At 51.9% G+C, this 13,521-nt stretch overlaps 2 protein-coding genes across 4 annotated transcripts in view; one reads left to right on the top strand and one right to left on the bottom strand.

Moving 5' to 3' along the window:
• Nucleotides 1–4,876, bottom strand: part of DLGAP2 (DLG associated protein 2) — a 629,281-nt gene extending 624,405 nt beyond the window's left edge. The window contains exon 1 of the mRNA XM_061134978.1: nucleotides 4,747–4,876. The gene's annotated coding sequence lies outside the window, so the exon portion shown is untranslated. The remainder of the gene's footprint in view (nucleotides 1–4,746) is intronic.
• A 7,244-nt stretch (nucleotides 4,877–12,120) lies between these two features.
• The window catches only part of ERICH1 (glutamate rich 1), a 38,881-nt gene continuing 37,480 nt past the window's right edge, over nucleotides 12,121–13,521 (top strand). For all 3 annotated transcript variants that reach the window (XR_009691596.1, XR_009691595.1, XM_061134487.1), the window contains exon 1: nucleotides 12,121–12,214. Coding sequence is in view for 1 of the 3 variants with exons in the window: in XM_061134487.1 (XP_060990470.1) it covers nucleotides 12,193–12,214 (22 nt within the window). In the remaining 2 variants the exon portion in view is untranslated. The remainder of the gene's footprint in view (nucleotides 12,215–13,521) is intronic.

Genomic DNA, 13,521 nt, shown 5'->3' with positions numbered 1-13,521 from the left:
CTCAGACAGTAAAGAATCTGCCTGCAATGAGGGGCACCAGGATTCCATCCCTGGGTTGGGAAGATCCCCCTGAGAAGGGAGTGGCAACCAACTCCAGTATTCTAACCTGGAGAATTCCATGGACAGAGGAGCCTGGTGAGCTACAGTCCATGGGGTCTCAAAGAGTTGGACACAACTATGCGACTAACACATACATATGTACATAGATTTACAAAGGTTTATTTAGATTTCCTTCCTGGCAGCTCAGAGGTTAAAGTGTCTGCCTGCAATGAGGGAGACCAGGATTCGATCCCTGGGTCAGGAAGATCCCCTGGAGAAGGAAATGGCAACCCACTCCAGTACTCTTGCCTGGGAAATCCCATGGGTGGAGGAGCCTGGTAGGCTACAGTCCATGGGGTCACAGAGTCGGACACAACTGAGCGACTTCACTTTCTTTCTTTCTTATTTACATAGATTTACTTTTTAACCAATGTTGATACGATTTTATGCATGTGTATAAGATTTTATGCAGGGCTGGTTGCAAACATTTATTCCTTTCTAGCAAAAATTACTTTTATTGTTTTTTTTTTCCCCTGGGTATACACACAAAAAGGGGATACCAGAGAACGGTGTCAGTGGGTGAAGGGCAAGGTGGGCGCATTGAAGCGAAAACTGGAAGGGAAACTAAAACCTCTACATCCCATTGGGTGGTCGGGACAGACATCCACTTCAAAAGGGGATTTCTTGGTTGACAAAACTGAAAACGAAGCAGGAACGATGGTTTCAGGCCCTCCCTGACTCTGGACACCAGTGACGTCCTAGGACTAAGCGCATCCATCCACCGTGGCCCGGCCGTCCTGGGCTCTGACTTCCCTTCCAGACCGGATACCCCCGCCCCCACCCCTCACCCCAGGCTGAGTGGTGTTGGACCTACATCCTTTCAGATTTACCTCCCAAAGCTTTCCTCTCCTCAAGCCGTTCTCAGCTGAGAAGAAATGCCATCCTCTTCCCAGAGACCGTCCGCCTGGGAGACTGGTGGAGGCCTGACTTCCTTATCAACTAGGAGCCTGCCCCGAGCAGAGGGCGGACCCCACAGCCTAACCGTAAAAGCAGCGAGGCCGGCTCCGACGAAGTCGGCGCGCAGTTATCCCAGAGAACAGGAGACACGGACCACAGAGACTGGACTCGGCCTGCCAAGTCGAACTCCTCAGAGACTCAGCAAGAAAGCCAGATCCCAACCAGGGTCCTGGAAAAGCCCCTGCGGATGATTCCAGAGGGGTGTGTACGCTGAAGAGTAACCCCAGCTGCTGCTCCCGAGGGAATGTGGGCGGAAGTGGGCGGTGCTGGAAGCGGGCGGTGCTGACGGCAGGGGACCTCCAGGGCCCCGGGGCTGCTGCCTGACCGGCTCTTCACGGCAGGTGCGGCCGGCGCACAGGCCCCTGCAGAAAGGAAGGGCTGGCCTCAGCCGTGGATGCCCACTGTCTTTGCTCAGGAGATGAGCACTGACGGCAAACTGTAGTTTGTAGTTAAGTCCTGGGCGCTGTGAAGGGGAAGGCTCTCCCAGCCGCAGATGCAGGATTTAGGGGGCTCTGCACCCCCAGCCCTTCCCAGCAACACCAAGGCCCATGTGATTATTAGCTCCCAGAAAACGAGAGTGTCTGCCATGAATAAACAGGACACTATCAGGCTCAGTCTTCATGACACACATGCCCAGAAGACCACAACATCTACTGTTAAAAGCTGGTGATCGGCTGGGAATATGGTTACAAGATAAAAGTAGCTTGTAAGCTGTGGTTGATCAGAACGGTTTTTAACTGCAGAGAACGCTTTGCCCGCTAACTTCCTGCTGGGTGGCCTGTAATTCTAACAAACATGCTGCCAGTGCTTTAAATATGACTCCCATCTGGACAAAATGATGAATCACTGTTACTTTTATTGTATCTAGTGAATGACCATGGCATATCCGTTCCAAGGGTCAATAAAGAATACATTTAATTAATTTCCCTTTAAAATCTATGATCAAAATGTGTATCACTCAACTCCTTAAGGAACTGAGAAATCATGAAGTTTTTCCTCAAATATAAAAGAATGCCAGCACTTCTTCAACTTCATCATGTAGGGACATGATGGAAGACACTCTGTTAAACACACAGATAGCAAGTCCTCTCACAGTCTTTACAACATTAGAATTTAGTTTCAGGAATGGTTGGATTCTGGGTATCTGGAATCCGATGTGACTCAAGTTTTGCAGTGTCTTTTCACTTTTAGCGTATAATGTGAAATTTCCACCAATTTCAAAAATGAAATAGGCAAAAATGAGAGAAGCATTAGACTGCCATAGGGGGACACATTCTGTCACTGGGGAGAAATGATGCAAAAGCATCTGAATTCTCTAAAAATAAGATACATTGCTATTAAGTCATCTACAACACAAGAAACCTAAGGCACTAACACACTGGTGAATAAATACATGTTTATTTCTGTCTCTAGCAGCATCACTTTGTATAAAGTTGCATAGAATACGTATTTCAGAAAAGATCTTTGTGCTGCTAGTTACTTCATCACCGTGGGTTATTTACACAAAATTCACTTTGCTCTTTAACTTGAAATGTAATATGCAGATACAACATGATTGGTCGCTAGGGCAAGTCATCCTGGGCTTATTTCTTAACCAAGAGCAGAGGAGACTGAGGATGGAAAGCACAGGTGGACAGGAGAAGCTTGCACACATAGCAGGCCCCGCTGATGGAACACTGACCCGAGCGAGCTGGTCGGGGACGTGGTGGTGGGGACGGGCCTCGGGCTCCAGGACAGCACTGTCGCTTCTCACGGTGTTGATCCACTGGGACCTGAACTCTCCCAGCCCAGACGTGCTGGGGCAGAAAGTGTCCCCCACAGCCCGCTGGTCCTGCTGCCAGATGTGGGGCATAAAATGTTCTAATTTGTTCCCTTCCAAGCAAGGAGAAAGTCACACCATCTAAAAGGAAATGGTACACACACTCTACAATTACTATCAGAGCCAAATCTGTGAGTCACCCAGCCGCCTGCACAAGACAATTTGGCTACTGGAAAATCCTGATTAATGACATTTTTTTAAACACCAGAGTAACAACTTGACCTGCCAAAAATTACCATTTTTTCATCATTTCACCATTTTTTGCCTTGGTTACCTATTATCTTTTGCGGAGAATATAAAGGAAGTTAAAATGAAAACGATGTTGCACGTTAACTCAAACCCAAACGCTCCTTCCAAGGTGTGGGGGAGGGGAGAGGGCTCTGTGGTGTCGGATTCAAAGAAGAGAAAGGGTCCTTTTGGACGAGGCTGGGGTCCCTCAGGCCACATTGAGACGCTGGGGGATTTTCTAATAACTAATAAAAATCGATTTACATCTTCAAGTAAGAGTCTTCCTTAAGTCATAATCACCAGGCCCGCGAGTTCCAATCAGACACAGTGGCCAACAGGACGCGAGAGTTGGTGGCCATGGGCACAGGCCCAAGACCCCCCCCCCCCCCCCCCCCCCCCCCGAGGCTGAGGCCCCTCGGGAGAGCCCTAGTCAGAAATCCTCTTCGGATGCCAGAAACAGCAGGTGCGCTTTACATTTCCGGCTCCAAAACCACCCACAGCCCAGGCTGGCAGAATTAATCACAGGAAGGACTCGCTGCCGATCGCTTTATTTTTGATCGATAGGAGCCAGCCAGCCGCACGGACAAGTCCTGAGTTCCGAATCCCGAGCCCGGCCGAGTCGCCATCCACCGGGGAAACGACACGCAGGAGACCTGACCACGTTCTCGAGAAGCGCGAGCGCCGGAGAAGCGACTCCTGAGTTTCCGACGCAGGTCGCCCCCTGAGCTCATTCTCACTGCCCTCCCCCTTGCACACCTGCGGGGCCGGGGGCTCTGCGCCCCGCCGCCCCCGACTCTCCGCCCAGCCCCCGCCGCGTCCCGTCCACTCTGCTCCGCGTCTCTCGGCGCCGCACGCTGGAGAGGGGTGCCGGGCGCCTGGCACCCAGCTGGCCCTCCAGGTGGCCCCCGTGCCCGCCGCCCCCACCCCTCGCCGCCCAGGCTGTAATAATGACATCTTCCTTATTTCTCCTGCTACCGTTAGCGAGCGAGCCCAGAACGGCAACAGCCGCTGCCGGGGGAGGCTTGGTTACAGAATCCAGCGCCGGGTAGCGCCTCGCTTAGCAACCGCCCCGAAAAAGCCCCCGCGCTCCGCTCCCACTTGGAGAGCCGGCGGCCACCCTCCCGGCACGCTCCACCAGCCCCCCAGGCGCCTCGGGCGCCGCGCCCCGGCTCGAGCAAACCCTCCGGCCTCCCTGCTGCGCGCCCCCCGCGCCCCCTGCGCGCCGCCCGGGCTCCCGGCACCTTCCTCGCCTTCCCAGGGGCGGTCGGCGTCCCCCGCCTGCGCCGGGCGGGGGAGGGGGCGCCGTTTGCTGCCTGCCGCCCCCATCCCCTCGCGGTGCCCAGCCGGAGCCCGGCGTGCAGCTCCCTCCCGGGTCTCCGCGGGTCCCCCAGGTTGCCTGGCCGAGCTGAGAATGTCACCCCTCAGCTAAGCCCCGCTCTGCGCCCGTTCCCACACACCCGGCAGCCCAGGGTGAGGGGACCCGGCGCACAGGCTGCCTCGGGCTCCTCGTCCCCCACCCGACCGCCCTCTCGGGGTCCCAGCTGTCCGTCCCGCCGGGCCTCCCTCGCCCCCCCACCCAACCCCCGACGGCTCTAGCGCCCCGAGCCCCGTCCCAGCGCGGTTCCGGCCCCGGCGGCTCGCACCTTCCTCAGCGCAGACATCCTCGGGCACTCCAGGTTCAGCAGATGCGGGGCGACATGGCCCGTCCGCCCGTCAGTCCGCCAGTCCCCGGGTCCCCGCCGCTACCGCCGCTCCGACCCGCTGGAGCCCGGCGCACGGTCGCTCCTCACGGCCGGCGCCTGCGCACTGGGCGCCCGGGGAGGCACTGGCGCACGGGGGGGCGGCCGGCGCGCGGCAGCATCTGGAGAGGGGCCGGGCCCGCGCCTGGGGGAGCGCCAGGCTTCCGCGCTGCGACCCCTGCCCGCGCCTGCCGCCCTGCCGCCCGGCGCGCCTGGCGCGCACGGCCCGGGGAGCGCGCGCACCGCCTGGCCCGCCAACTGTTGCGCGGGGAGCGGTGGGTCACGCGGGGACGGCAGGGGACCTGAGGCTCCTGAGCGGTCTCCGGGGGCAACGGCCTCCCGGCTGCGCGCGGAGCAGGTGTTCCGGGCGCTGGAAATTCAGGGAGCGGGTCCGACGCGCACCCCGACACCCGGCACAGCGCGGCCGGCTCGGGAGAAGGAAGAATGGCACGCGGGCGCATGGTGCGAGGGATTCGTGGACGGGGTGAAGTCTCCACACCCAGGATGCTCGTGCGGCGCAGAGCACGCGGAGCCGTGTGTATCCTACGTGCTGGCCCGAGTGTCGCTGGGCTGCCCCTCCTGCTATCGCGGGCACCTAAACCGGCCCCCACCTTTCCACTCGCGCTCTTCCCCGGAGAGGAACGTGCCGCCTGCCTTCGCAGGGAGGAAGGGCCCCCATGGCGTCCCCAGGCCCAGGAGCAGTCTCTTTGTCGGTAAACCTGGAGCGAGGGGGTCTGGCCGCCTTCGCGCGTCCGCTCCCAGCTACGCACACACCGCACCAGCCCAGGGATGAGGAAGGAGAATGGTTCAGTGGAAACCGGGCTCTCACAACCTGCAGCGAACTGGAAAATTTAGCGATGTTGTCCATATTTGGATAGCCAGGGGGAAGGAAAGTTACCACGGCCTAGCGCAAAGCCGCTGCACGGGTAACCGGAGACCACCTGGCTTCCTTCCCGCTTATGCCAGCGTGTTACCTGACCTTGGGCAAGTCCCGGAGCCCCGGTTTTCATAAGACTGCAAAAACGAAGTTTATTACGTCTCTAACTGGGCTGTTGTGAAGTTTAAATGAGATTAAAAAAAAAAAAAAAAAAAAAAAAACAAGTGAAAGCTGCTAGAATAAGAGAAAACACCGAGAAGAAAGTTTATAGGAAAACGGACAGGCATTAGAATAGGAATCAGGAGTCCCTTCCCCCTGGAGAAGGGAATGGCAACCCACTCCATTATTCTTGCCTGGAGAATTCCATGGACAGAGGAACCTGGAGAACTACAGTCCATGGGGTTGCAAAGAGTCAGACACGACTGAGTAACAAACACAAACAGAATAGGAATACAGAATCAGGCGACCAAAATTATTTCGGATGAGACTAACCAATCTTTTCTGAAATTTTCAAGGTCTTTAAATAAGAGCACTGTCTCCATAATATTTCCTCATATAATTGATCACTTCCCTTAATCAACTGCAGCTTATCTTCACAGCAGAGTTCCAAATGCTGAGGGAGTGGATACAAGATGAACTAAGAAAACCTGGCCACAGTCACAGTTCCCCTTAGTTTTTATCTTCCAACTTCTCTCCTCTGTCAAAACCAATGAATTGTGTGTTTCAAACCTCAACCACAAATCTAAATTCTAGATCATTTTTACTTTAGACTATACTTTCCCTTTAGTTCCCTCCTCTCCATATTTGTCCTCACCCTTTCATCTTTTTTAAATGAATTAATTTTATATTGGGCTATAGTTGATTCACAATGTTATGTTTCCAGTGTACAGCAAAGTGATTTAGTTATACATATACATGTATTTATTCTTTTTCATATAGGTTATCACAGAGTATTGGAATTCCCTCTCTATACAGTAGGTCCTTCATCCTTTCATCTTTAAAAAATTCATTTATTCATTCATGCAAGAGCAAAACCAAAAATAAGAAAAGTGTTCTGTGAGCACAACAGAGAAGCCTTCTCTGGCCCCTGGAGCTTCCAATCACTTTTTTAAAATAACACAGTAACACGCAATCACAAATTATAATTACTTTTCTAAAGGAAAGTAGAGGGTGCTATTCAATGTTTAAATGGCAACCACGCAGCTCTGAGATGAGAGAAGAACCTTTTGGGGAAATCTTCATTAAGACTTTATCTTCCTCTGAGTTCTCCCACAAGCAGGTCCTGGATGTGGCTTTGGGTGCAGGTAGTTCATTTGGGAGGGTGACGCAGGAAATGAGAAAGGAAGCAGGAAGAGGGAGACAAAGAGCAAAGGAATGTTAATAGGCTGTGTTATCAAGCTGGCCACCCCTGTGGAGAGTGGGATCTCAATCTGGCTGGGGATCCCCAAAGGCGCCACATGGAATGCCCCTCAGAACTGGCTGCCTTCCGCTGAGGCTGGGCATTTTTCCATCTGATTTCCATCTGCCAGTAATTGTCTGTTGCTCCCCCCCCACCCCAGGTTCCTTGACTGAGTAAGTCTCACAGCTTCAGAGAAAGACATGTAGGATTTAAAGTGCCCACAGGTGAGTGCAAGGGTCTCTGCAGAAGAACCAGCATGCAGTCAGAAAGCCACTTCTACCAGAGCCCTGGAGAAGGAATGGGATTCAGGTAAGAAGAGAGTGGGGCAGGGAAATGCTTTCAGATAGGAGGAAGAGCTGGTGTGACGACCTAGGGGAAGAACAGTCAGAGGGAGCAAGAGAGAAAATATGAGTGCATCTGGAGAACAAGTCAGGGGTGTTCAAAGGACACTTTAAGGACTCTGAGTTGTATCTTATATGCAGTGAAATTTGATGTAGGATTTTTAGCAGGGAAATAAGGTGCTGTGCATACAGAATCATGTCATCTATGGACAAAGAGAGTTGTATTTCTCCCTTATCAATTTATATACCTTTTCTTTCCCTTTCATGTCTTATTGCATTACCTAGGACCTCCAGCACAATGTTGAAAAGGGGTGAGAAGGGTATCCTTGCCTTGCCCCTGATGGTGGCAGGGTGGCATCTAGTTTTTCACCATTAAGAATGATGTTGTTGTTGTTTTTCAGTTGCTGAGTCATCTCTGACTCTTTGTGAACCCATGGACTGCAGCATGCCAGGCTGCTCTGTCGTCCACTATCTCCCAGAGTTTGCTCAGATTCATGCCCTTTGAGTTGGTGATGCTCTCTAACCATCTCATCCTCTGCTGCCCTCTTCTCCTTTTGCTGTCAATCTTTCCCAGCGTTAGTGTCTTTTCCAATGATTGGGCTCTTCACATCAGGTGACCAAAGTCTTAGAGCTTTAACTCCAACATCAGTCCTTCTAATGAATATTCAGGATTGATTTTCTTTAGAATTGTCTGGTCTGATTTCCTTGCAGTCCAACGGATTCTCAAGAGTCTTTGAAGACCATACCACTATGATGTTAGCTATAGGTTTTCTGCAGTTGTTCTTTATCAGGCTGAAGAAGTTCCCTTCTCTTCCTAGTTTGGTGACAGTTTTATCATGAATTTTGGATTCTTACTGGATTTTGTCAAATGCTTTTTCTGCATCTATTAATATGATCACGTGATTTTTCTTTAGTTTGTCAATGTGATGGATTACATCCACTGACTTTTGAAGGGCACTGAGATTTTTTAAAGGGTATTTTGACTGCTGTGAGGAGAAGAGATGGAAGTGGGGTGGGAGTGAGGAAACAAAAGTGGGATTGTGGAGATCAATTTAAAAATGCCTGGATAAACCATAGTGAGAGATGATGAAGACATGAACCAAGCAATGTAAGTAAGAAATGATGTAGGAAGGACACACTTGCTGTGATTTCTTCAGTGGGTCATGGGGGAGAGACAAGGAGGAGAGGATGCCAGTGAATCCAGGTCTCTGCAGCTGGGTGGGTGGTGCTTCTTGGAGACCACCAAATGGTACGTGGACACTGCCAAGTGTGGGCTAGCTCCAGAATGTGAGGTCCTATGACTTGAGCAAGAGCAGCTACAGTGGCGGGGGATGGAGACACAGCTGGGCAGCAGAGTCAACTGAAGGTGACAAAAGTAGAGACTGACTTTGTGGTCAACTCTTTCAAGAAGTTTGGGTGTAAAAGAGATGAAAGGAGCAGGGCTGGAGGAAAAGAGATGGTTTCTGGGAAGATCTTGTTGTATGGTTAGAAAGACCAGAGCTGCTTGACACTGCTGGGAAGCTGAGGTAGAGAACGAGGTCACGATGTGACCTAATCAAGGACAGCATTCTGGACATTCCCTCTCTCATACACCATCTATTGTTAAATAGACTTAATTTTTTTAGAGGAGTTTTAGGTTCACAGGAAGATTGAGGGAAAGGTACAGAGATTTCCTATATGCCCTCTTCTGCTACATATGCACATCCTCCCCTGCTATCAACATCCCCACTACATGGTCCATTTATTACAACTAATGAACCTATGTTGACATATCACTATCACCCAGAGTCCTAGTTTACATTGGGCTTCATTCTTAGGGTTGTATATTCTATGGGTTTAGACAAATGAATAATAACGTTTCCACCATTACAATATCAGACAGAGTAGTTTCACTGCCCTGAAAGTCCTGTGTCTTCCCTCCCAACCCAATCCCTTGCAACCACTGATCCTTTTACTCTCTCCATAGTTTAGTTTTTTCCAAAATGTCATCGAGTTAGAATCATATACAATCTGTAGCCTTCTCAGATTGGCTTCTTTCACTTAGTGATATGCATTTAAGTTTCCTCCATGTCTTTTCAGGTCTTTTGATAGCTCATTTCTTTCTAGCTGAATAATATACCATTGTCTGGATGCACCTCAGTTTATTTATCCATTCACCTACTGAAGGACACCTCCGTTGCTTCCAAGTTTTGGCAATTATAGATAAAGCTGCTATAAATATCTGTGTGCAGGGTTTTCTGTGCACACAAGTTGCCATCTCATCTGGGAAAATACCAGGGAATGGGATTGATGGATCATAAGAGTATGTTTCATTTTGTAAGAAACCACCAAACTGTCTTCCAAAGTGGCTGAACCACCAACAATGATGAGAGTTCCTGCTGCTCCACTCCCTTTATGTTGTGTCTGGATTTGAGCATTCTTGTGGATGTGTAGTGGTATCTCATTGTTTTAAATTGCAACCCGTGATGACATATATAATGTGGAGCAATACTTTGGCCACCTGAGTTGGCGAAGAGCCAACTCATTGGGAAAAGACCTTGATGCTGGGAAAGACTGAAGGCAAAAGAAGGGGGCAGCAGAGGATGAGATGGTTAGATAGCATCACTGTCTCACTGGACATAAGTTTGAGTAAACTTCGGAAGATAGTGAAGGACAGGGAAGCCTGGTGTGCTGCAGTCCGTGGAGTCGCAGAGTCGCACACAACTTAGGGACTGAACAACAGCAACCTTCAATATGCTTACTTACCATCTGTCTGTCTTTGATGTCTGTGAAGGTCTTTGGCCCATTTTTTTTTATTGTGTCATTTGTGTTCCATTATTCATTTTCAGTCTCAATCAGACCTTTCAGCACATAAATTTGGTGTGTATGGCGAGTGTATTTTCTAAACTCTCTTTCAATTATATGTGTGTATGTGTGTTCTGTCTTTAGGGACCCTCCAGCTGCTGCCCCATCCTGGGTCCAATAGAGAGGTCTGCATCCAGTATCTTGCATTTCTCTCCTGCAGTTAATTCTCTCTACTGAATTCCCAGCAAGCTTCTGCCTCTACCATTTCAACAAAATGACTGTAATCAAGGTCACTGAGAACTTTCACTAGATGAGTACAATTGTCTGTGATGGGTCCTCAATATCATTTCCGACCAGTGATGACATAACTTGGCTTCAGGATAGTTCAATGTCCTCCCCTCCCCCCCGCCCACTCCCTCATCTCCCCACCTTGCAGGAGTTAGAACCCCTCAGAGCTGTACTTGAACCACTTCTCTGTCTACACTCCCCCTTAAGGCTTTAAATGCACCTGCAGCCGACTAGCCCAGCTGCGTATCCCAACCAGGTCCTTTCTGTTTCGTCAAAAATCACTCAACTGCCTGATCCACGCCCACATTCACACATCCGAGGAGCACCCCAAACTGCACGCCACGCAACAGTGACTGCCCCCACCCCCAGGAGGTTTCTCAACTCCTCGGAACCACTCCAGCCTCCCAGTTTCTAGACCAAAACCTGGAGCCAGGCCGCACCTCTCCTGCCACAGCCACTCAGTCAGAAAACCTTTGCTGCCCTGTCTTCACACGTATCCAGATCCAACCACCTCTTCCCACAGCCACCACCCTGGCGTTAGCCACCGATGTCCTTCTCACTGCCATGGACTCGAGCTGCCCCTGCTTTCCCCACAGTGTGCTGTCAGCTCAGTGGCTCAGGCAACTTCTTCAAAGTGGGTGTCAGATAGTTTCACTCCTCTGCTGCAAACCAGCGTATCCTCCCCCTAATCCTTGCACCTACACGACCTTGCCCAGCACTGCCTGCTTCCTGTCTAACTGTCACCGTCCCTCCTCCCTGGGCTGCTGTCGCTCTGGGCCTGCTGCTCCAGGCCTGGGCTTCTGCTGAGTGCCCTTTGCCTGGACATCGTGAGTTTTGCTCCCTCAAATTACATTCGAGGAGGCCTTCCTGACCCTCCCTCTCCCCAGTCTGAAATCCCTTCCCTGCTCTTAGGGAGAAACCCTAGCTTACACGGCAGGGCTCCGCACAGACAGGCTCTCAGGAAATATGTTCTCCAAGAAACGGACTCAAGGAAGAGGAGTTAACTTAAACCAAGGTCCCGGAGTAGGTGAGACGGTTGGACGGGAGCACAAAGCAGAAATCTTAACAGTGGGCAGAAGGGATCAGCGCCACAAGGGTCCGGGGTCACTGGGCGGCCCCCGGGTTCCCTTCTTCCCGGTTTCCTTTCTGCTTTTAGTCCCAGTTTCTTTCGCACCTCAGGGCCCTGGCCCAGTGGGCGCTCAGCGGACCCTTCCTACTGCCCGCATCCCTGTGCAGCGCTGGGACCCAGAGTGACTGCGGGCGGTCACCCAGGAGCACAATCCCGCCCCTCGCTGACCTCCTCCCAGTGACCCAGTCCCTGACTCCCCTCCGGCTGACGTACCCACCCCCTTCCAGTGACGCTCTTCTGATGAGACCCTAACGCCTCATCCCCTCCCGCAGATTCCCCCGCGCTCCCGGTCGGCTTTCCGGGGTTCACGCCCTTCCCTCCGCGCATGCTCGGAGTACTAACGCCGGCGGTGCCCCGGAGCGCGTAAGAGCCAATCCGCAGCCGGTGCGCGACTGATTGGCGTTCAGCGGCAGAGGCTCCGGATCCTGATTGGACAAGCCTGCTGTGGTGGGCGGGCCTACAAAGGCAGAGGCCGGAAGTGCAGCAGAGTTGCTCCGGCCTGGGCTGGGGTCCCCGGGGTTGTGAGGCTGGTATGGCCGCGCTGCGAAAGCACGGTAGGCGGGGATCGGGGATGTCGGGGGACCGGTGGCTTTGGAGGAAGGGGACCCGGGCTGTGAGGAGTGGGGAGTCTGAGGCCTCGGGACTGTGGGGACCCGAGGCTGTGGGAACGGGTACTGTGAGGGACGAGGGAGCTGTGAGGACAGGGTCTGCGGGGACCCAGGACTGTGAAGGATGGGGGCTGTGAGGGACCTGAAGCTTTGAGGGACAATGGCCGTGAGGACTGGGGCTCTCAGGGACCCGGGACTGTGAGGGATGGGGGCTTTGGCGCGGGTGTGGGGGTTGCTGTGGGGGCCGGGACCCGGGACTGTGGGAATGGGAGCTGTGAGGGACACAAAGCTTTGAGGGACGGGGACTGTGAGGACCGAGACTCTGAGGGTCCGGGGCTTTGGGGACGGGGACTCTGGGCACCCGGGACTGTGAGGAACTCGGAGTCTGAGGCCTCGGGACTGCGGGGACGCGAACTGTGAGGATACGGGACTGTGAGGGACGGGAGCTGGGACTATGGGGGACGGGTGTGAAGACCTGCCCAAACTCCACATTCAGACTCTCAAACCATTTAAGTGCAGGGACCCTGAATTTCTGGGGACATAACTAGTGTTTATTAAGTGATGGCAGTATTTTTAACCAGCACCAAAGGCAAAATGGTACTTCCCTAGTGGCTCAGACTGTAAAGAATCCACCTGCAATGCAGGAGAGGACGGTTTGATATCTATGTCAGGAAGATTCTCTGGAGAAGGGAATGGCAACCCACTCCAGTATTCTTGTCTAGAGAATTCTATGGACAGAGGACCTTGATGGGCTACAGTCCTTGGGGTCCCAAAGAGTCAGACAGGACAGAGCAACCGACACTCAAAAGGCAGAATGGATACATTTAATTGGCTAACCCACACATGTTTTAGAATGAATGTCAGTGATACAGGGAACTTCAGACACCTCGTGGAAAGCCCAGCGAACTTCTCATTACCCTATAATCATCAACATTAAAATGAAAAAAAAGGGAAGATTATGTTTTCCTCAGTTTTATTCAGATATGATCAATACACAGCACTGAATGGGTTTTAGGTGTACAGCATAGTGACATGACGGGCTATATATTACAAAGCCATCACCCAGTAAGCTAACATCCATCACCTCATATAGTTACAAAATCCCTTGTGATAAGTACTTTTAGGACCTACTTTCTGTCTTAGCAAATATGCCACATTGCAGTGTTAGCAGTAATCACCATGCTGTACAACTACATCCCAGGACTTATTTACTTATGACTGGAAGCTTGTACCTTTTGACCATCTTTACCAAT

The sequence above is a fragment of the Dama dama genome, chromosome 32 (assembly GCF_033118175.1).
Source record: "Dama dama isolate Ldn47 chromosome 32, ASM3311817v1, whole genome shotgun sequence".
Lineage (NCBI taxonomy): Eukaryota > Metazoa > Chordata > Mammalia > Artiodactyla > Cervidae > Dama > Dama dama.
Note: the sequence above shows the minus strand (reverse complement) of the source record. Positions and strands in the feature narration are given on the sequence as shown.